A 21875-nucleotide genomic window follows, 5' to 3' on the forward strand; every position below is an offset into this window, starting at 1 on the left:
AAGCTTAGAGTGGATATTCAGACCTTCAAGCAAAAAGATGGTGAATCCCTCTATGAAGCTTGGGAAAGATACAAGCAGTTGACCAAAAAGTGCCCTTCTGGCATGCTTTCAGAATGGACCATTTTAGATATATTCTATGATGGTCTATCTGAGCTTTCTAAGATGTTACTGGACCATTCTACAGGTAGATCCATTCACCTAAAGAAAACGCTTGCAGAAGCTCAAGAACTCATTGACATGGTTGTAAATAACCAATTCATGTACACCTCTGAGAGGAATCCTGTGAGTAATGGGACGCCTCAGAGGAAAGGAGTTCTTGAAATTGATGCTCTGAATGCCATATTAGCAGAGAACAAAATGTTGACTCAGCAAGTCAGCATGATTTCTCAGAGTCTGAATGGAGGGCAAAATGCATCCAACAGTACTAAAGAGGCATCTTCTGAAGAAGAAGCTTATGATCCTGAGAACCCTGCAATAGCAGAGGTGAATTACATGGGTGAACCCTATGGAAATAACTATAATTCCTCATGGAGAAATCATCCAAATTTCTCATGGAAGGATCAACAAAAGCCTCAACAAGGCTTTAATAATGGTGTAAGAAACAGGTTTAGCAATGGCAAGCCTTTTCCATCATCTTCTCAGCAATAGACAGAGAATTCTAAGCAGAGCCCCTCTAGCTTAGCAAACATAGTCTCTGATCTATCTAAGGCCACTTTAAGTTTCATGAATGAAACAAGGTCCTCCATTAGAAACTTGGAGGCACAAGTGGGTCAGCTGAGTAAGAAAATCACTGAAACTCCTCCTAGTGCTCTCCCAAGCAATACAGAAGAGAATCCAAAAAGAGAGTGCAAGGCCATTGATATTATCAAAATGGCCGAATCCAAAGAGGAAAGGGAGGACGTGAATCCCAATGAGGAAGACCTCATGGGACGTCCTGCAGACAGAAAGGAGTTCCCTATTGAGGACCTAAAGGAATCTGAGGCTCATATAGTGACCATAGAGATTTCATTAAACTTCCTTCATCTATTTATGAGCTCTGAGAACTATTCTTCCTCTGAAGAGGATGAAGATGTAACTGAAGAGCAAGTTGCTCAATATCTAGGAGCCATCATAAAGCTGAATGCCAAGTTATTTGGTAATGAGACTTGGGAAGGTGAATCTCCCTTGCTCATCAGTGAACTAGATACATGGGTTCAGCAAACTCTACCTCAAAAGAAACAAGATCCTGGTAAATTCTTAATATCCTGTACCATAGGCACCATAACCTTTGAGAAGGCTCTATGTGACATGGGGTCCGGTATAAATCTTATGCCACTCTCTGTAATGGAGAAACTGGGGATCTTTGAGGTACAAGCTGCGAGAATCTCATTAGAGATGGCAGACAGGTCAATAAAACAAGCTTATAGATTGGTAGAGGACGTGTTAGTGAAGGTTAAAGGCCTTTACATCCCTGCTGATTTCATAATCTTAGACACTGGGAAGGATGAGAATGAATCCATCATTCTTGGAAGACCCTTCCTAGCCACAGCAGGAGCTGTAATTGATGTTGACAGAGGAGAGCTAGTCCTTCAATTGAATGGGGACTACCTTGTGTTTAAAGCTCAAGGATCTTCCTCTGCAACCATGGATAGGAAGCATGAAAAGCTTCTCTCAATACAGAGTCAAACAAAGCCCCCACAATCAAACTCTAAGTTTGGTGTTAGGATGCCACAACCAAACTCTAAGTTTGGTGTTGAACCCCCACATTCAAACTCTAAGTTTGGTGTTGGGAGGTCCCAATAATGCTCTGATGATCTGTGAAGCTCCATAAGAGCTCACTGTCAAGCTATTGACATTAAAGAAGCACTTACTGGGAGGAAACCCAATTTTTATGTTTTATCAGGATTATGATAGTGTGGAGTCACAAAACAATTGCAAAAATTAAAAACAGAATAAAAAAACAGCAGAAGAAAAAGCACACCTGATGAGCGGATAATTTATACGCTTTTTGGCATTGTTTTTAGTATGTTTTAGTTAGTTTTTATTATACTTTTATTAGTTTTTAGTTAAAATTCACTTTTCTGGACTTTACTATGAGTTTGTATGTTTTTCTGTGATTTCAGGTATTTTCTGGCTGAAATTGAGGGACCTGAGCTAAAATCTGATTCAGAGGCTGAAAAGGACTGCAGATGCTATTGGATTCTGACCTCCCTGCACTCGAAGTGGATTTTCTTGAGCTACAGAAGCCCAATTGGCACGCTCTCAATTGCATTAGAAAGTAGTCCATACTTTGCCCGAGATTTGATGGTCCAAACAGGCGTTCCAAGCCAGCTCAAGAAATTCTGGCGTTTAACGCTGGAACTGACACAAGAATGGGAGTTAAATGCCCAAACTGGCACAAAAGCTGGCGTTTAACTCCAAGAAAAGTCTCTACATATAGAAGCTTCAATTCTCAGCCCAAGCACACACCAAGTGGGCCCGAAAGTGGATTTTTATGTCATTTACTCATCTTTGTAAACCCTAAGCTACTAGTTCTCTACAAATAGGACCTTTTGCTATTGTATTTTCATCTTTGGATCACTTTAGATCTTTTGATCATCTTTGGACGTCTAGTTCTTAGATCATTGGAGGCTGCCCTCTCGGCCATGCCTAGACCTTGTTCTTATGTATTTTCAACGGTGGAGTTTCTACACACCATAGATTAAGGTGTGGAGCTCTGCTGTACCTCGAGTATCAATGCAATTACTATTGTTCTTCTATTCAATTCGGCTTATTCTTGTTCTAAGATATCACTTGTTCCTCAACTTGATGATTGTGATGATCCGTGACACTCATCATCATTCTCACCTATGAACGTGTGCCTGACAACCACCTCCGTTCTACCTTAGATTGAGTGGATATCTCTTGGATCCCTTAATCAAAATCTTCGTGGTATAAGCTAGAATTCATGGCGGCATTCAAGAGAATCCGGAAGGTCTAAACATTGTCTGTGGTATTCTGAGTAGGATTCAAGGATTGAATGACTGTGACGAGCTTCAAACTCACGATTGTGGGGCGTTAGTGACAGACGCAAAAGAATCACTGGATTCTATTCCGACATGGTCGAGAACCGACAGCTGATTAGCCGTGCTGTGACAGAGCGCGTTGAACATTTTCACTGAGAGGACGGGACTGTAGCCATTGACAACGGTGATGCCCAACATACAGCTTGCCATGGAAAGGAGTAAGAAGGATTGGATGAAGACAGTAGGAAAGCAGAGAGACGGAAGGGACAAAGCATCTCCATACGCTTATCTGAAATTCTCACCAATGAATTACATAAGTATCACTATCCTTATTTTATGTTTTTTCATCTTTTAGTCATTAATCCTCCATAACCATTTGAATCCGCCTGATTGAGATTTACAAGATGACCATAGCTTGCTTCATACCAACAATCTCCGTGGGATCGACCCTTACTCGCGTAAGGTTTATTACTTGGACGACCCAGTGCACTTGCTGGTTAGTTGTGCGAAGCTGTGATAAAGAGTTGAGATTGCAATTGAGCGTACCATGTTGATGGCGCCATTGATGATCACAATTTTGCGCACCAAGTTTTTGGCGCCGTTGCCGAGGATTGTTTGAGTTTGGACAACTGACGGTTCATCTTGTTGCTTAGCTTAGGTATTTTTCTTCAGAGTTCCTAAGAATGAATTCTAGTGTTTCAAGGTGATGTTCTTATCATCACCAAAGCTGATTAATTCTCATCAATTTAGCTCTTGAATGTAATGTCCTGCTGAAGCTTGGCTAGCCATGTCTAATTTCTTTAGACTAAAGCTTTAGACTAACATTGCATGATTCCTGGAATTCTCATTAAGAATTTTGATATCCTTATTTTCTTTTTCACTCAATTTTCAAAAAAATCCAAAAAAAATTATAAAATCTTAAAACCAAAAAAAAAAATTTTATGTTTCTTGTTGAGTCTAGTGTCTCATTTTAAGTTTGGTGTCAATTGCATGTTTCTATTCTTCTTGCATTTTTTCGAATTCATTCATATGTCTTTATTGATCTTCAAGTTGTTCTTGATTATTTCCTTGCTCTAATCTTTAAATTCTCTTGTCTTGAGTGTTTTGTTGTTTCTCATATGCATTCTCAATTTGTTAGTGTCAGTAGTATACAAACTTCTAAGTTTGGTGTCTTGCATGCATTGTTTATTTGATTTTAGTTGCATTTTGATTATTCCTCATCATTAAAAATTCAAAAAAAAATTTCTTTGTGTCTTTTCAAGTCAATAATACAAAGAATTAAAGATTCAGAACATACAGCAGAGGAATTACACAGAAAAAGCTGGGCGTTCAAAACACCCAGTAAAGAAGGAAAACTGGCGTTTAAACGCCAGCTAGGGTACCTGGCTGGGCGTTTAACGCCCAAAAGGGTAGCATTTTGGGCGTTAAATGCCAGAATGTATACCATTCTAGGCGTTTAATGCCAGGATGGCACAAGAGGGAAGATTTTGTTTTTAATTCAAATTTTTGTCAAGTTTTCATAATTTTTCAAAATCAAATCTTTTTCAAATCATATCTTTTCAATCATATATTTTCAAAATCAATTTCTTTTCACTTTTCAAAAATAGTTGCTAACAATTAATGATTTGATTCAACATTTCAAGTATGTTGTCTTTTCTGTTGAGAAAGGTTTAATGTCTGAATCATATCTTTTGAATTTCTTGTTAGCCAAGTCATTAATTTTAAAAATCAAATATTTTTAAATTATTTTTCAATCATATCTTTTCAATCATATCTCTTTAAAACCATAACTTTTCAATCATATCTTTTTAATCACATCTTTTTCAAAATAGTCTTCAATCATATCTTTTTGATTTCTAATTTCAAAATCTTTTTCAAAAATCACTTAATTACTTTCTCAATCTTAGTTTTCGAAAATCACCAATCAATTTTTCAAAATTTCTTTTAATTATTTCAAAATCTCTTACTTTATTTTCGAAAATTCTTCCCCTCTTCTCACATCCTTCTATTTATGGACTAACACTCCTCCTCAATGCACAATTCGAACTTTATCCCTCTTGATAAGTTCGAATTCTTCTACCTCCTCCTTCTATTCTTCTTTTCCTCTGACACATCAAGGAATCTCTATACTGTGACATAGAGGATTCCATATTTTCTTGTTCTCTTTTCTTTCATATGAGCAGAAGCAAAGACAAAAGCATTCTTGTTGAGGCTGACCCTGAACCTGAAAGGACCTTGAAGCGAAAGCTAAGAGAAGCTAAAGCACTACTCTCTGTAGAGGACCTAACAGAAATCTTCAAACAAGAAGAAGACATGGCAGCCGAAAACAACAACAATGCCAACAATGCAAGGAAGGTGCTGGGTGACTTTACTGCACCTACTCCCGACTTCTATGGGAGAAGCATCTCTATCCCTGCCATTGGAGCAAACAACTTTGAGCTTAAGCCTCAATTAGTTTCTCTAATGCAACAGAATTGCAAGTTCTATGGACTTCCATTGGAAGATCCTCATCAGTTTTTTGCTGAATTCTTGCAAATCTGTGACACTGTCAAGACCAATGGGGTTGACCCTGAGGTTTGCAGACTTATGCTATTCCCTTTTGCTGTAAGAGACAGAGCTAGGATATGGTTGGACTCACAACCTAAAGAAAGCATAAACTCTTGGGAAAAGCTAGTCAATGCCTTCTTGGCAAAGTTCTTTCCACCTCAAAATTGAGTAAGCTTAGAGTGGAAGTCCAAACCTTCAGACAGAAGGAAGGTGAATCCCTCTATGAAGCTTGGGAAAGATACAAACAATTGATCAGAAAGTGTCCCTCTCACATGCTTTCTGAATGGAGCATCATAGGTATCTTCTATGATGGTCTGTCTGAACTGTCCAAGATGTCATTGGACAGCTCTGCTGGAGGATCTCTTCATCTGAAGAAGACGCCTGTAGAAGCTCAAGAACTCATTGAAATGGTTGCAAATAACCAATTCATGTACACTTCTGAAAGGAATCCTGTGAACAATGGGACGAATCAGAAGAAAGGAGTTCTTGAGATTGATACTCTGAATGCCATATTGGCTCAGAATAAAATATTAACTTAGCAAGTCAATATGATTTCTCAAAGTCTGTCTGGAATGCAAGCTGCACCAGGTAGTACCAAGGACGCTTCATCTGAAGAAGAAGCTTATGATCCTGAGAACCCTTCAATGGAAGAGGTGAATTACATGGGAGAACTCTATGGAAACACCTATAATCTTTCATGGAGAAATCATCCAAATCTCTCATGGAAGGATCAACAGAGACCTCAACAAGGTTTCAACAACAATAATGGTGGAAGAAACAGGTTTAGCAATGGCAAGCCTTTTCCATCATCTTCTCAGTAACAGACAGAGAATTCTAAGCAGAGCCACTCTGACTTAGCAACCATGGTCTCTGATCTAATCAAAACCACTCGAAGTTTCATGACTGAAACAAGGTCCTCCATTAGAAACTTGGAGGTACAAGTGGGTCAGCTGAGTAAGAAAGTTACTGAACTCCCTCCTAGTACTCTTCCAAGCAATACAGAAGAGAATCCAAAAGGAGAGTGTAAGGCCATCAACATGGCCAAATTTGGAGAGGAGAAAGAGGTAGTGAGCGCCACTGAGGAAGACCTCAATGGACATCCACTGGCCTCCAATGAGTTCCCTAATGAAGAACCATGGGAATCTGAGGCTCACACTGAGACGATAGAGATTCCATTGGATTTACTTCTGTCATTCATGAACTCTGATGAGTATTCTTCCTCTGAAGAGGACGAAGATGTCACTGAAGAGCAAGTTGCTAAGTACCTTGGAGCAATCATGAAGCTAAATGACAAGTTATTTGGTAATGAGACTTGGGAGGATGAACCCCCTTTGCTCACCAAAGAATTGGATGACTTGACTAGGCAGAGATTACCTCAAAAGAGACAAGACCCTGGGAAGTTCTCAATACCTTGTACCATAGGCACCATGATCTTTGAGAAGGCTCTGTGTGACCTAGGTTCAAGCATAAACCTCATGCCTCTCTCTGTAATGGAGAAGCTAGGGATCTTTGAGGTGCAAGCTGCAAGAATCTCACTAGAGATGGCAGACAATTCAAGAAAACAAGCTTATGGACTTGTAGAGGATGTTCTGGTAAAGGTTGAAGACCATTACATCCCTGCTGATTTCATAGTCCTAGAAACTGGGAAGTGCATGGATGAATCCATCATCCTTGGCAAACCCTTCCTAGCCACAGCAAAGGCTGTGATTGATGTTGAGAGAGGAGAATTGATCATTCAAGTGAATGAAGAATCCTTTGTGTTTAAGGCTCAAGGATACCCCTCTGTAACCATGGAGAGGAAGCATGAAGAGCTTCCCTCAAAACAGAGTCAAACAGAGCCCCCACAGTCAAACTCTAAGTTTGGTGTTGGGAGGCCACAACCAACTTCTAAGTTTGGTGTTGAACCCCCATATTCAAACTCTAAGTTTGGTGTTGGGAGGTTCCAACATTGCTCTGAGTATCTGTGAGGCTCTATGAGAGCCCACTGTCAAGCTATTGACATTAAAGAAGTGCTTGTTGGGAGGCAACCCAATGTTATATTTATCTATTTTCCTTTGTTATTTTATGTTTTTTATAGGTTGATGATCATAGGAAGTCACGAAATCAATTGAAAAAGCAAAAACAACATGAAAAACAGAAAGAAAAATAGCACACCTTGGAGGAAAATCTGCTGGCGTTTAAATGCCAGTGAAGATAGCAAAATGGGCGTTTAACGCCCAGTCTGGCACCATTCTGGGTGTTTAACGCCAGAAAGGGGCACCAGACTGGCGTTTAACGTCAGGAATGGGCAAGAAGCTGGCGTTAAACGCCAGAAATGGGCACCAGCCTGGCGTTTAACGCCAGGATTGGCAGAAAGAGCATTTTTGCTCGCCACTTGGTGCAGGGATGAATTATCCTTGACACCTCAGGATCTGTGGACCCCACAAGATCCCCGCCTACCCCACCATTCTCTTTCTTCTTCACCCATTCACCAATCACCTCAACACCTCTTCCCCAAAAACCCCTCACCTATCAAATTCCATCATTCTCTTCACCACTCACACCCATCTTCACTCCTTCATTTTCACACAACCTACACACTACTTCTTCCCCTTGGCCGAAAAATAAAGCCACCTCCATCTCCTCTATTTCTTCTTCTTCTACTCTCTTCTTTCTTCTTTTGCTCGAGGACGAGCAAACCTTCTAAGTTTGGTGTGGTAAAAGCATTGCTTTTTGTTTTTCTATAACTATTTATGGCATCCAAGGCCGGAGAAACCTCTAGAAAGAGGAAAGGGAACGCAAAAGCTTCCACCTCTGAGTCATAGGAGATGGAGAGATTCATCTCAAGGGTGCATCAAGACCACTTCTATGAAGTTGTGGCCATGAAGAAGGTGATCCCCGAGGTCCCTTTCAAACTCAAAAAGAGTGAAAATCCGGAGATCCGACATGAGATCCAAAGAAGAGGTTGGGAAGTTCTTACCAACCCCATTTAACAAGTCAGAATCTTAATGGTTCAAGAGTTCTATGCCAATGCATGGATCACCAAGAACCATGATCAAAGTGTGAACCCGGACCCAAAGAATTGGCTTACAATGGTTTGGGGGAAATGCTTAGATTTTAGTCCGAAAAATGTAAGGTTGGCATTCAACTTGCCCATGATGCAAGGAGATGAACACCCCTACACTAGAAGGATCAACTTTGATCAAAGGTTGGACCAAGTCCTCAGAGACATTTGTGAAGAGGGCGCTCAATGGAAGAGAGATTCAAGAGGGAAGCCGGTTCAATTGAGAAGGCATGACCTCAAGCCCGTGGCTAGGGGATGGTTGGAGTTTATCCAACTCTCAATCATTCCCATTAGCAACCGGTCCGAAGTCACTATAGACCGGGCTATCATGATTCATAGCATCATGATTGGAGAGGAAGTAGAAGTTCATGAGGTTATATCCCAAGAACTTTATAATATGGCGGACAAGCCCTCTACCTTGGCAAGGTTAGCCTTCCCTCATCTCATTTGTCACCTCTGTAATTCAGTTGGAGTTAATATAGAGGGAGACATCCTCATTGATGAGGACAAGCCCATCACTAAGAAAAGGATAGAGCAAACAAGAGATCCCACTCATCATGAAATCCCTGAGATGCCTCAAGGGATGCACTTTCCTCCATAAAACTATTGGGAGCAAATTAACACCTCCCTAGGAGAATTGAGTTCCAACATGGGACAATTAAGGGTGGAGCACCAAGAATATTCCATTCTCCTCCATGAAATTAGAGAAGATCAAAGAATCATGAGAGAGGAGCAACAAAGGCAAGGAAGAGACATTGAGGAGCTAAAGCACTCCATAAGATCTTCAAGAGGAAGAACAAGCCGCCATCACTAAGGTGGACCCGTTCTTTAATCTCCTTGTTCTTTATTTTTCTGTTTTTCGAATTTTTATGCTTATGTTTATCTATGTTTGTGTCTTATTACATGATCATTAGTGTCTTAGTGTCTATGCCTTGAAGTTATGAATGTCCTATGAATCCATCACCTTTCTTAAATGAAAAAATGTTCTTAATTGAAAAAGAAAGGAATTGCATGAATTTTAAATTTTATAACAGATTAATTATTTTGATGTGGTGGCAATACTTTGACTTCTGAATGTATGCTTAAACAGTGCATATGTCTTTTGAATTTGTTGTTCATGAATGTTGGCTCTTGAAAGAATGATGAAAAAGGAGACATGTTACTGAGGATCCAAAAAATCATAAAAATGATTATTGAAGCAAGAAAAATAAGTGAATTAAAAAATAAATAAATAAATAAATAAAGTTGTGATCCAAGGCAAAAAGAGTGTGCTTAAGAACCCTGGACACCTCTAATTGGGGACTCTAGCAAAGCTGAGTCACAATCTGAAAAGGTTCACCCAGTTATGTGTTTGTGGCATGTATGTTTCCAGTGGTAATACTAGAAGAGAGAGTGCTTTGGGCCACGGCCAAGACTCATAAAGTAGCTGTGTTCAAGAATCAACATACTTAACTAGGAGAGTCAATAACACTATCTGGATTCTGAGTTCCTATAGAAGCCAATCATTCTGAATTTCAAAGGATAAAATGAGATGCCAAAACTGTTCAGAGGCAAAAAGCTAAAAGCCCCGCTCATCTAATTAATACTGATCTTCATAGATGTTTTTGGAATTCATTGCATATTCTCTTCATTTTATCTTATTTGATTTTCAGTTACTTGGGGAGAAGCAACAATTTAAGTTTGGTGTTGTGATGAGCGGATAATTTATACGCTTTTTGGCATTGTTTTTAGTATGTTTTGAGTATGTTTTAGTTAATTTTTATTATATTTTTATTAGTTTTTAGTTAAAATTCACTTTTCTGGACTTTACTATGAGTTCGTGTGTTTTTCTATGATTTCAGATATTTTCTGGTTGAAATTGAGGGACCTGAGCTAAAATCTGATTCAGAGGCTGAAAAGGACTGCAGATGCTGTTGGATTCTAACCTCTCTGCACTCGAAGTAGATTTTCTGGAGCTACAGAAGCCCAATTGCCGCGCTCTCAATTGCGTTGGAAAGTAGACATCCTGGGCTTTCCAGCAATGTATAATAGTTTATAGTTAGCCCGAGATTTGATGGCCCAAACAGGCGTTCCAAATCAGCTCAAGAAATTCTGGCGTTTAACGCCGGAACTGGCACAAGAATGGGAGTTAAACGCCCAAACTGGCACAAAAGCTGGCGTTTAACTCCAAGAAAAGTCTCTACACATAGAAGTTTCAATTCTCAGCCCAAGCACACACCAAGTGGGCCCGGAAGTGGATTTTTATGTCATTTACTCATCTTTGTAAACCTTAAGCTACTAGTTCTCTACAAATAGGACCTTTTGCTATTGTATTTTCATCTTTGGATCACTTTAGATCTTTTGATCATCTTTGGACGTCTAGTTCTTAGATCATTGGAGGCTGACCTCTTGGCCATGCCTAGACCTTGTTCTTATGTATTTTCAACGGTGGAGTTTCTACACACCATAGATTAAGGTGTGGAGCTCTGCTGTACCTCGAGTATCAATGCAATTACTATTGTTCTTCTATTCAATTCGGCTTATTCTTGTTCTAAGATATCACTTGTTCCTCAACTTGATGAATGTGATGATCCGTGACACTCATCATCATTCTCACCTATGAACGTGTGCCTGACAGCCACCTCCGTTCTACCTTAGATTGAGTGGATATCTCTTGGATCCCTTAATCGGAATCTTCGTGGTATAAGCTAGAATTGATGGCGGCATTCAAGAGAATCCGAAAGGTCTAAACCTTGTCTGTGGTATTCTGAGTAGAATTCAAGGATTGAATGACTGTGATGAGCTTTAAACTCACGATTGTGGGGCGTTAGTGACAGATGCAAAAGAATCACTGGATTCTATTCCGACATGATCGAGAACCGACAGCTGATTACCCGTGCTGTGACAGAGCGCGTTGAACATTTTCACTAAGAGGACGGGACTGTAGCCATTGACAACGGTGATGCCCAACATACAGCTTGCCATGGAAAGGAGTAAGAAGGATTGGATGAAGACAGTAGGAAAGCAGAGAGACGGAAGGGACAAAGCATCTCCATACGCTTATCTGAAATTCTCAACAATGAATTACATAAGTATCACTATCCTTATTTTATGTTTTATTCATCTTTTAGTCATTAATCCTCCATAACCATTTGAATCTGCGTGACTGAGATTTACAAGATGACCATAGCTTGCTTCATACCAACAATCTCCGTGGGATCGACCCTTACTCGTGTAAGGTTTATTACTTGGACGACCCAGTGCACTTGCTGGTTTGTTGTGCGAAGTTGTGATAAAGAGTTGAGATTGCAATTGAGCGTACCATGTTGATGGCGCCATTGATGATCACAATTTTGCGCACCAACACCCTGAGGAAAGCTGGCATTAAATGCCAGAAACAAGCAGCAAAGTGGCGTTAAACGCCAGAAACAAGCATAGAACTGGCGTTTAATGCCAGAAACAAGCATCAGTCTGGCGTTAAACACCAGGATTGCATACAGAGGGCATTTTACACGCCTAAAGGGTGCAGGGATGAGAAATCCTTGACACCTCAAGATCTGTGGACCTCACAGGATCACCTCAGGATCTGTGGACCCCACAGGATCCCCACCTACCTTCTCCCTCTCCCTCACACCTTTTCATAACACTCTTCCCAAAACATCATTCACCAATCACCTCAATCACCCTTCTCCATCACCTCTCACCACTCACATCCATCCTCTCTTCCCCATAAACCCCACCTACCTTCAAAATTCAAAATCTCTTTCCCACCCAAACCCACCCTACATGACCGAACCATAAACCCCTCTCCCTCTACTATATAAACCCCTCCATCCTTCTTCATTTTCACATAACACCACCCTTTCTTCTCCCCCTTAGCCGAAACCTACACCACTCTCCCTCTCCTTCATCTGTTCTTCTTCTTCATCTATTCTTTCTTTTTTTGCTCGAGGACGAGCAACATTCTAAGTTTGGTGTGGTAAAAGCATAGCTTTTTTGTTTTTCCATAACCATTGATGGCACTTAAGGCCGGAGAAACCTCTAGAAAGAGGAAAGGAAAGACAAAAGCTTTCACCTCCGAGTCATGGGAGATGGGGAGATTCATCTCAAAAGCCCATCAAGACCACTTCTATGAAGTTGTGGCCAAGAAGAAGGTGATCCTTGAGGTCTCTTTCATGCTCAAGAAAAATGAGTATCCGGAGATCTAACATAAGATCCAAAGAAGAGGTTGGGAAGTTCTTACCAACCCCATTCAACAAGTTAGAATCTTAATGGTTCAAGAGTTCCATGCAAACGCATGGATCACTAGGAACCATGATCAAATCATGAACCCAAACCCAAAGAATTGGCTTACAATAGTTCGGAGAAAATGCTTAGATTTCAGTCTAGAGAACGTAAGGTTGGCATTCAACTTGCCTATGATGTAAGAAGACGCACGCCCCTATACTAGAAGGGTCAACTTTGATCAAAAGTTGGACCAAGTCCTCATGGACATATGTGTGGAAGGAGCTCAATGGAAAAGAGACTCAAAAGGCAAGCCGATTCAATTGAGAAGACTGGACCTTAAGCCTGTGGCAAGAGGATGGTTGGAGTTCATCCAATGCTCCATCATCCCCACTAGCAACCGATCCGAAGTAACTGTGGATCGGGACATCATGATCCATAGCATCATGATTGGAGAGGAAGTAGAAGTTCATGAAGTCATCTCTCTAGAACTCTACAAAGTAGCCGAAAAGCCCTCCACCTTGGCAAAGCTAGCTTTTCCTCATCTCATTTGCCATCTATGCTACTTAGCTGGAGTTGTCATAGAAGGAGACATCCTCATTGAAGAGGACAAGCCCATCACTAAGAAAAGGATGGAGCAAACAAGAGAGTCCATTCATGGATCTCAAGAGATTCATGAGGAAGCTCATCATCAAGAAATCCCTGAGATGCCTCAAAGGATGCATTTTTCTCCAAACAACTATTGGGAACAACTCAACACTTCTCTAGAAGGATTGAGTGATGACATGAACCAATTAAGGGTGGAACACCAAGAACACTCCATCATTCTCAATGAGATTATAGAAGATCAAAAAGCCATGAGGGAGGAGCAACAAAGGCAAGAAAGAGACATAGAGGAGCTCAAGAACACCATTAGTCCTTCAAGGAGAAGGCACCACCATCACTAAGGTGGACTCCTTCCTTAACTTCCTTGTTCTTATCTCTCTGCTTTTCGGTTTTTGAACTTCATGGTTGTCTATGTTTGTGTCTTTATTACATGATCATTAGTGTCTAGTGTCTATGTCTTAAGGCTATGAATAATTCCATGAATCCTTCACCTTTCTTAAATGAAAAATGTTTTTAATACAAAAGAACAAGAAGTACATGAGTTTCGAATTAATCCTTGAAATTAGTTTAATAATATTGATGTGGTGACAATACTTTTTGTTCTCTGAATGAATACTTGAATAGTGCATATTTTTTATCTTGTTGTTTATGAATGTTAAAATTGTTGGCTCTTGAAAGAATGATGAAAAAGAGAAATGTTATTGATAATCTGAAAAATCATAAAATTGATTCTTGAAGCAAGAAAAAGCAGTGAATAACAAAAGCTTGTGAAAAAAAATGGCAAAAAAAAAAGAAAAAGAAAAAGCAAGCAAAAAAAGCCAATAGCCCTTAAAACCAAAAAACAAGGGTAAAAAGGATCCAAGGCTTTGAGCATCAATGGATAGGAGGGCCCAAAGAAATAAATCTAGGCCTAAGCGGCTAAATCAAGCTGTCCCTAACCATGTGCTTATGGCATGCAGGTCCAAGTGAAAAGCTTGAGACTGAGTAGTTAAAGTCGTGATCCAAAGCAAAAAGAGTGTGCTTAAGAGCTCTGGACACCTCTAATTGGGGACTTTAGCAAAGCTGAGTCACAATCTGAAAAGGTTCACCCAATCATGTGTCTGTGGCATTTATGTATCCGGTGGTAACACTGGAAAACAAAGTGCTTAGGGCCACGGCCAAGACTCATAAAAGTAGCTGTGTTCAAGAACCAACATACTTAACTAGGAGAATCAATAACACAATCTGAACTCTGAGTTCCTATGGATGCCAATTATTCTAAACTTCAAAGGATAAAGTGAGATGCCAAAACTGTTCAGAAGCAAAAAGGTACAAGTCTCGCTCATCTAGTTAGAACTAATATTCATTGATATTTTGAGATTTATAGTATATTCTCTTCTTTTTATCCTATTTGATTTTCAGTTGCTTAGGAACAAGCAACAATTTAAGTTTGGTGTTGTGATGAGCAGATAATTTATACGCTTTTTGGCATTATTTTTAGGTAGTTTTTAGTAGGATCCAGCTACTTTTAGGGATGTTTTTATTAGTTTTTATGCAAAATTCACATTTCTGGACTTTACTATGAGTTTGTGTGTTTTTCTGTGATTTTAGGTATTTTCTGGCCGAAATTGAGGGACCTGAGCAAAAATCTGATTCGGGCTGAAAAAGGACTGCTGATGCTGTTGGATTCCGACCTCCCTGCACTCGAAATGGCTTTTCTGGAGCTATAGAAATCCACATGGCGCGCTCTCAATTGTGTTGGAAAGTAGACATCCAGGGCTTTCCAGAAATATATAATAGTCCATACTTTGTTCGAGCTTATACAACGCAAACTGGCGTTCAACGCCAGTTCCATGCTGCATTCTGGAGTAAAACGCCAGAAACACATCACAAACCAGAGTTAAACGCCAAAAACATGTTACAACTTGGCGTTTAACCCCAAGAGAAGCCTCTGCATGTGCAAAGCTCAAGCTCATCCCAAGCACACGCCAAAGTGGACCCCGGAAGTGGATTTCTGCACTTAGACTTATTTCTGTAAACCCTAGTAGCTAGTCTAGTATAAATAGGACTTTTTACTATTGTATTTTCATCTTTGGACGTTTAGTCCTTAGAACAGAGTCTAGTCTTGTCTTTGGACGGATCTTTAATCAGTGTATACGATTTTAGACCTTCATGGGGGCTGGCCATTCGGCCATGCCTGGACCATCACTTATGTATTTTCAACGGTGGAGTTTCTACAGACCATAGATTAAAGTGTGGAACTCTACTGCACCTCGAGAATTAATGCAATTACTATTTTTCTTCTATTCAATTCAAGCTTATTCTTATTCTAAGATATTTTCTGCACTTCAAACTGATGGATGCGATGATCCGTGACACTCATCATCATCCATCCTTATGAATGCGTGTCTGACAATCACTTCCGTTCTACAAGCGAGAGCTAGAGTGTGTATCTCTTGGATTCCTTAATCAGAATCTTTGTGGTATAAGCTAGAATCCATTGGCAGAATTCTTGAGAGTCCGGAAAGTCTAAACCTTGTCTGTGGTATTCTGAGTAGGATTCAGGGATTGAATGACTGTGACGAGCTTCAAACTAGCGAGTGTTGGCCGTAGTGACAAACACAAAAGGATCAATGTATCCTATTCGGACATGATCGAGAACCGACAAATGATTAGCCGTGCTGTGACAGAGCATTTGGACCATTTTCACTGAGAGGATGGGAAGTAGCCATTGACAACGGTGACGCCTTACATACAGCTTGCCATAGAAAGGAGTAAGAATGATTGGATGAAAGCAGTAGGAAAGCAGAGATTCAGAAGGAACAAAGCATCTCCATACACTTATCTGAAATTCCCACCAATGATTTACATAAGTATCTATATCTTTATTTTACGTTTTATTTATATTTTAAATGATCAAACTCCATAACCATTTTTTATCCGCCTGACTGAGATTTACAAGATGGCCATAGCTTGCTTCATACCGACAATCTCCGTGGGATCGACCCATTACTCACGTAAGGTATTACTTGGACGACCCAGTGCACTTGCTGGTTAGTTGTGCGAAGTTGTGACAAAGTGTGATTCACGTTTGAGAGCTCCAAGTCTTTGGCGCCATTGTTGATGTTCACAATTTCATGCACTAGTTATCTGGTCTTGATATACTTGAGCAAGTCAAGGACATCAATGTCACATTTGGTAAAAAAGAAGAGGCAAAAGTTAGGGGGAAAAGAAGACGTGGTGAGCGTGCTATAGAAGGTGCTAAGTAGTGGAGGAAGAAAAGCATTTTTTTAACTAATACAAAACAAACAAAACTTACACTTTAAGCAAAATACAATTTTACAACAACTATTCTAATCAAAACATGAATCTACAAACAATCTATCAAACAAAGCAATATGTGTAAGAGTATAGAAAATAAGACAAAACTACCTATAATATTAACTTAATTCATTCATTGATTATATCTACAAAAGAACGGAAAGAGGTTTCCATGGTGGGGTGTCTCCCACCTAGCACTTTTATTTAAAGTCCTTAAGTTGGACCATTGATGGGGTCCTTGCTATGGTGGCTTATGGTTGAATTCATCCTTGAATCCCCACCAATGTTTGCATCTCCAATGTCCACCGGGATCCCAAATTAAGTGCATAAAGCCTTCAAGTAAGCTTAAGTAAATGACAAGGCCCCAAGAGTTTTGATTGTTGAAATGAATTCTGAGGTCCCAAACCTTGTTCTTGCACCCATCTTCTTGTTGACTACCATAGTTAAATCTGGGTGACAAGGCTTGTGAATTCTCAATTAAGCATCCAAACATTCTCCTCAACCCATGCAATTTGATTCTACACCACCCATTGCTATTCAACTTTGAGCATGCAACCATCATGAACTTAGAGTGATGTTTCCAACCACTACATAACTCTCTCATACTCTTAATTCCACAAAGAGCTCTAAGTTGACCATCATTTTCAATCAAACTATGTTCAAGTAAGAAAGTAAAGCTTAGGGATAGAAGTTTTACCCACTTGAAAGTTGTGCTGGATGATGGTGACTTAGGAAGGGGGACTTCCCCACACTTAGCCAATGCGAGATCCATTCCCTTGTGCTCTTATAGGGTTCTTAGCTTTTCATAATTTTTCTTACTTTTGCTTGGATTGGATCTTGAGAGAGAGTTGCTACTATCTTCAGTGGAAGTCTTCGTCATTATAGTTTGCTTTTCTCTTACGTTACTCTTGTGTTTTTCCATTCAATTGTTGGGATTCATGTTATTATTTTTTTAATTTTATATTTATTAATATAATTAGCCAATTTCAGTTTTAATTCAATTTCTTGTCCAAATTCATTCGATTAATTATCAGCTTTAAAATTTTCTTTAGTTAATTTATTTTATTTATCATGTCTCTAATTTCCTCTTATTCCATGTTATATAAAAATGGCATTCATGTTATGACTTAAAACTCTCAACTTGGCTTGGGAGTTTATTAATTGGAACTCATTGAGTTGGAAAACTCAAGTGTTAATTTGAACTTTGAAATTGTTGTCTAACTCTATTACCACTAACTCTAGTCCTTCCCTAGGAAAGGGCTAGGACTTGTGAGTTAGAGTTAGTGTACCCAATTGACCTTCCTTTGCAACTGCAAGAGGATAACTAATTGGAACAACAACTTTCACTATTATACTTAAGAAATTCAACGAGGATAGAACCTCCAATTAATTTTCTCCTAGCCAAGGATTTTTAAATTGAATACACAACATCTCTTGTTAATTGCTACTTGCATAATTTTCAATTATTTATTTTTCCATTTTTCAACTCTAAAAATTTCTCAGAAAAAATCCTGATCAATAATTCGCACCTTGTTTCAACTCGTTGGGAAACGACCTGGGAATTCTACTCCCAGTATTTTATTCTTAATTGTGACAACTCTTTCTAAATTGATAAGTGTAATTTTCGCCGGTTAAGAACTGTACTCGCAACGCTATTTTTATTATAAATTCTTAATCGACAATTTTCCGCCCGTCAATTTTCAGCGCCGTTGCCGGGGAGTTCCAACAGTGTACTAAATTATTAATTGGTGTAAATATTTATTTTATTTACATAATTGCATTTTTCTTTTCATATTTTATTACCATGAGCTATATGTTTCTTTCATTGAATGACACGTTCACTACCGGTTTCGAGCTTAGCCGTGTTTGATCTTGAGATCGAAAAAACTATTTCACGTATTAGGCGAGCTCGGCGTCGGTTAGCCTCTGAGGGTGGTGAAGAGGTTTCTACTAATTCACCAGTCTTATCTGAGGTTGAGTCTAAAGCGTCATTTGAGGAAGAAACAAGCTCCTCTTCTACTGATTCTGTTGATTCACGTACAGATACTATGGCGGAGCCTAGAAGGATTACTCTCTAGGAAGCAGGAGCTCCGAACTTTATGCTGCAGCCATATCAAGTGCGTCATCCAAATCTAGCTATGCATTTTGAACTAAAGACCACTCTGATCAATCTATTGCCTAAGTTTCATGGCTTACCTACTGAAGAGCCTATCAAGCACCTCAGAGATTTTCAGACAGCCTGCTCAACTACTAGGTGGCATGGTGCAGCTGAGGTTACTATATGGTTATACACCTTGCCGTTTTCTCTTGAGGGAAAGGCAAGAGAGTGGTTCTACACTCAACTTGTAGAAGTTGTTACAAACTGGGATCTGCTCAGAAGGGAATTCCTGGAAAAGTTCTTTCCAGCAGAAGTTACAGATAGACTGAGGAAAGAAATTTCTTGTATTATCCAAGGCAAATCAGAGACTCTCTACGAGTACTGGGAACGCTTCAGGAATCTCCTAGACTCATGTCCCCACCACAAGATTGACCAGTTGGTGTTGATTAGCTATTTCACAAAAGGTATGAAGCCTCAAGACAAGACTACGTTAGATGCTATGAGTAATGACTCTCTGAAGAAGTACAAGATGACGACAGAAGCATGGCAACTGATCACCGATCTGGCTGAGTCTACCCGAAATGCAAGGTAGAGGAACAATCATCCCAATGCTATTGCGAAAGTTTCCTCTAGCAGTAAGACAGTTGCACTCGCCAAGACTCTGGGAGAGATGACCAATATACGGAAGCAGCTTCAGCTTAATCAACAACAACCTCCGCCTCCTCCACAGCAACATTGTCAACAGTTAGTCCCTCAGAGATTGTGTGGAATATGTGCTTTATATTCTCACTATACTGACGAATGTCCTCAACTCCAACCAGAAGACAATACCTTGGTGGCTACTCATAATTTCTACGACCGTCTAAACCAAGGATACTATCAGCAAGGCGGTAATTTTAGCCAAGGAGGCAACTACAATCAAGGATGGCAGGACAACTACAACCAAGGTTGGAGAAACAATTCCAACCAAGGATGGTGGGACAATTACAATCAAGGAGGCAGAGACAACGGTGGAAGTCAAAGATGGAATAACAACAGCAACTATCAACAGAACCGGAATCAGCAGAATCCTTCATACAGAGCACCTCACCAAAGGCAAGCCCAAACACCTCAATTCAACCAACAACAAGCCCCTCAAATTACCTACCCCTCTTCTTCTTCCAATGATAAGATGCTTCGCTCTATTGTGCCAGGACAAAAAGTCATTCAGAATACACTTAACTCTACCATAAATGGTCTTAACTCCACTTTACAAGCTCTCATCTCCTAGTTGGAACCACCTTCTACCCTCAATAATCAGCCTTCAAGCTCAAGTGCACTTCCTTCTCAACCTTTACCAAACTCCAAAGTTGGAATCAATGCCATCACTTTAAGGTCTGGCACTACGCTGCAAGCGATGAGTCCCGAGGAGCCAAGCTCAAAAGAAGATATTCAAGTTAAAGACGTTGTTGAGGTAGAAGATGTAGAAGAAGAGGATAAGGTACAAGGTATAGTTGCAAAAGAAGTAGCTCAACCAAGGAATGGAGTACCTAAGGAAGATGATGCTGTGAGAGAAGCCATCCCCATTCCTTTTCCACACCTTGTTAGGAGGACAAAGAAGTAAATGGAGCTAGACCCCAAAATGGTAGAAATGTTCAAAATGGTTAAGGTAACTATTCCCCTTTTTGACGCCATTCAATAAGTACCTAAATATGATAAGTTTCTAAAAGATTTATGCATGCATAAGGATAAAATTAATGAGTTAGAAATTATTCCTTTATATATGTAGCTCTATTTCTGCTTTAATGGGTACTATACCTGAAAAATATAGGGATCCGGGTCCATGCATGGTTACTTGCACAATAGGGGGTGTACAATTTATTGACTGCGTGTGTGTTTAGGTGCATGTGTGAATATTATGCCATTCTCTGTATATGATGTCTTGAGGCTACCACCCTTGAAAAGGTCGGCAGCACATTTTGTTTTGGCAGATAAGAGCATAATTTCAGTGGTTGGCATTGCAGAGGACATTCTGGTAAGCATCAAGGGGCTGACATTTCCTATAGACTTCTACATTTTAGAGATGCCCCCTAGTGACTCTAACAGACCTTCGTCTATCTTGCTTGGAAGGCCATTTCTGAAGACATCGAAGTTCAAGTTGGATGCTTTCTCAGGAACGTATTCTTTTGAGATAAATGGCAGAGCAGTAAGCTTCAACCTTGATGAAGCCATGAAGCACCCACCGGAAGATCACTCCATCTTCCAATGCGATATTATTGATGAGATTGTAGCTGAAGTTCACCAAGAGACAGCAAATGAAATGACCATCGAGCAAGGTGCAAGTGTGGGGAAGCCCTCTAAGTAAACTGAAGACACCTTACCACCTGCAGTGGTTCCAAATGATCAGATGCCCAGTCATGAGCTGAAAATGGAGTTGAAGCCCCTTTTATCCCACCTCAAGTATGCCTATCTTGAGGACAATCAGAAGCTCCCAGTTACCATTGCGAAGGAACTCACTCCCCAACAAGAGGAGCAGCTGCTTAGTGTGCTGAGAAGACACAAGAAAGCAATTGGGTGGAGTTTGGCGGATGTAGTAGGTATAAGCCCTCAGGTTTGCAAGCACCGGATATTTCTAGAAGAGGGAGCAAGGCCTATCCGTCAACCTCAAAGGCGGCTAAACACCACTATTTTAGAAGTGGTAAAGAAGGAAGTAACCAGACTGCTAAAAGCTGACATCATTTATCCAATTTCGGATAGTGAATGGGTTAGCCCAGTACAGGTAGTCCCGAAGAAGTCTGGTGTTACCACATTAAAGAATGAGCATGGAGAACTCATGGCTACCAGAGTGCGAAATTCCTAGTGGGTGTGCATTGACTACAGACGTCTGAACCTGGCCACTCGCAAGGATCACTACCCACTGCCCTTCATCGATCAAATGCTTGATCGCCTGTCAGGTAAATCGCACTATTGTTTTCTAGATGGTTATACAGGATATTTTCAAATTCATATAGCTCCGGAAGATCTAGAGAAAACTACTTTTACGTGTCCCTTTGGAACGTACGCATATAAGGGGATGCCTTTTGGCTTATGTAATGCACCGGATACGTTTCAAAGA

At 40.0% G+C, this 21875-nt stretch overlaps 1 protein-coding gene and 2 non-coding genes across 3 annotated transcripts; 1 reads left to right on the forward strand and 2 right to left on the reverse strand.

Annotated features, from left to right (window-relative positions):
- Positions 1 to 104, reverse strand: LOC130983752 (small nucleolar RNA R71). The gene has a single exon (XR_009087730.1). It is a non-coding gene; the product is annotated as a small nucleolar RNA R71 (small nucleolar RNA).
- A 5597-nt stretch (positions 105 to 5701) lies between these two features.
- LOC130984693 (small nucleolar RNA R71) lies at positions 5702 to 5809 on the reverse strand. The gene has a single exon (XR_009088609.1). It is a non-coding gene; the product is annotated as a small nucleolar RNA R71 (small nucleolar RNA).
- A 13012-nt stretch (positions 5810 to 18821) lies between these two features.
- On the forward strand, positions 18822 to 20051 carry LOC130980901 (uncharacterized). The gene is made up of 2 exons (XM_057904546.1): positions 18822 to 19369; positions 19418 to 20051. The coding sequence occupies exons 1-2, from the start codon at positions 18822 to 18824 to the stop codon at positions 20049 to 20051; spliced, it is 1182 nt and encodes a 393-aa protein (XP_057760529.1).
- The last annotated feature ends 1824 nt before the right edge of the window (positions 20052 to 21875 follow it).

Source organism: Arachis stenosperma, chromosome 5 (genome assembly GCF_014773155.1).
Source record: "Arachis stenosperma cultivar V10309 chromosome 5, arast.V10309.gnm1.PFL2, whole genome shotgun sequence".
NCBI lineage: Eukaryota > Viridiplantae > Streptophyta > Magnoliopsida > Fabales > Fabaceae > Arachis > Arachis stenosperma.

What these genes read in the sequence shown, in the direction of transcription:
- LOC130980901 (XM_057904546.1), top strand. Translation starts at nt 18,822, where the DNA reads ATGCATTTTGAACTAAAGACCACTCTGATCAATCTATTGCCTAAGTTT. An exon ending in GAGTCTACCCGAAATGCAAG is followed by an intron (nt 19,370 to 19,417) that starts GTAGAGGAACAA and finishes TTCCTCTAGCAG; the next exon opens with TAAGACAGTTGCACTCGCCA.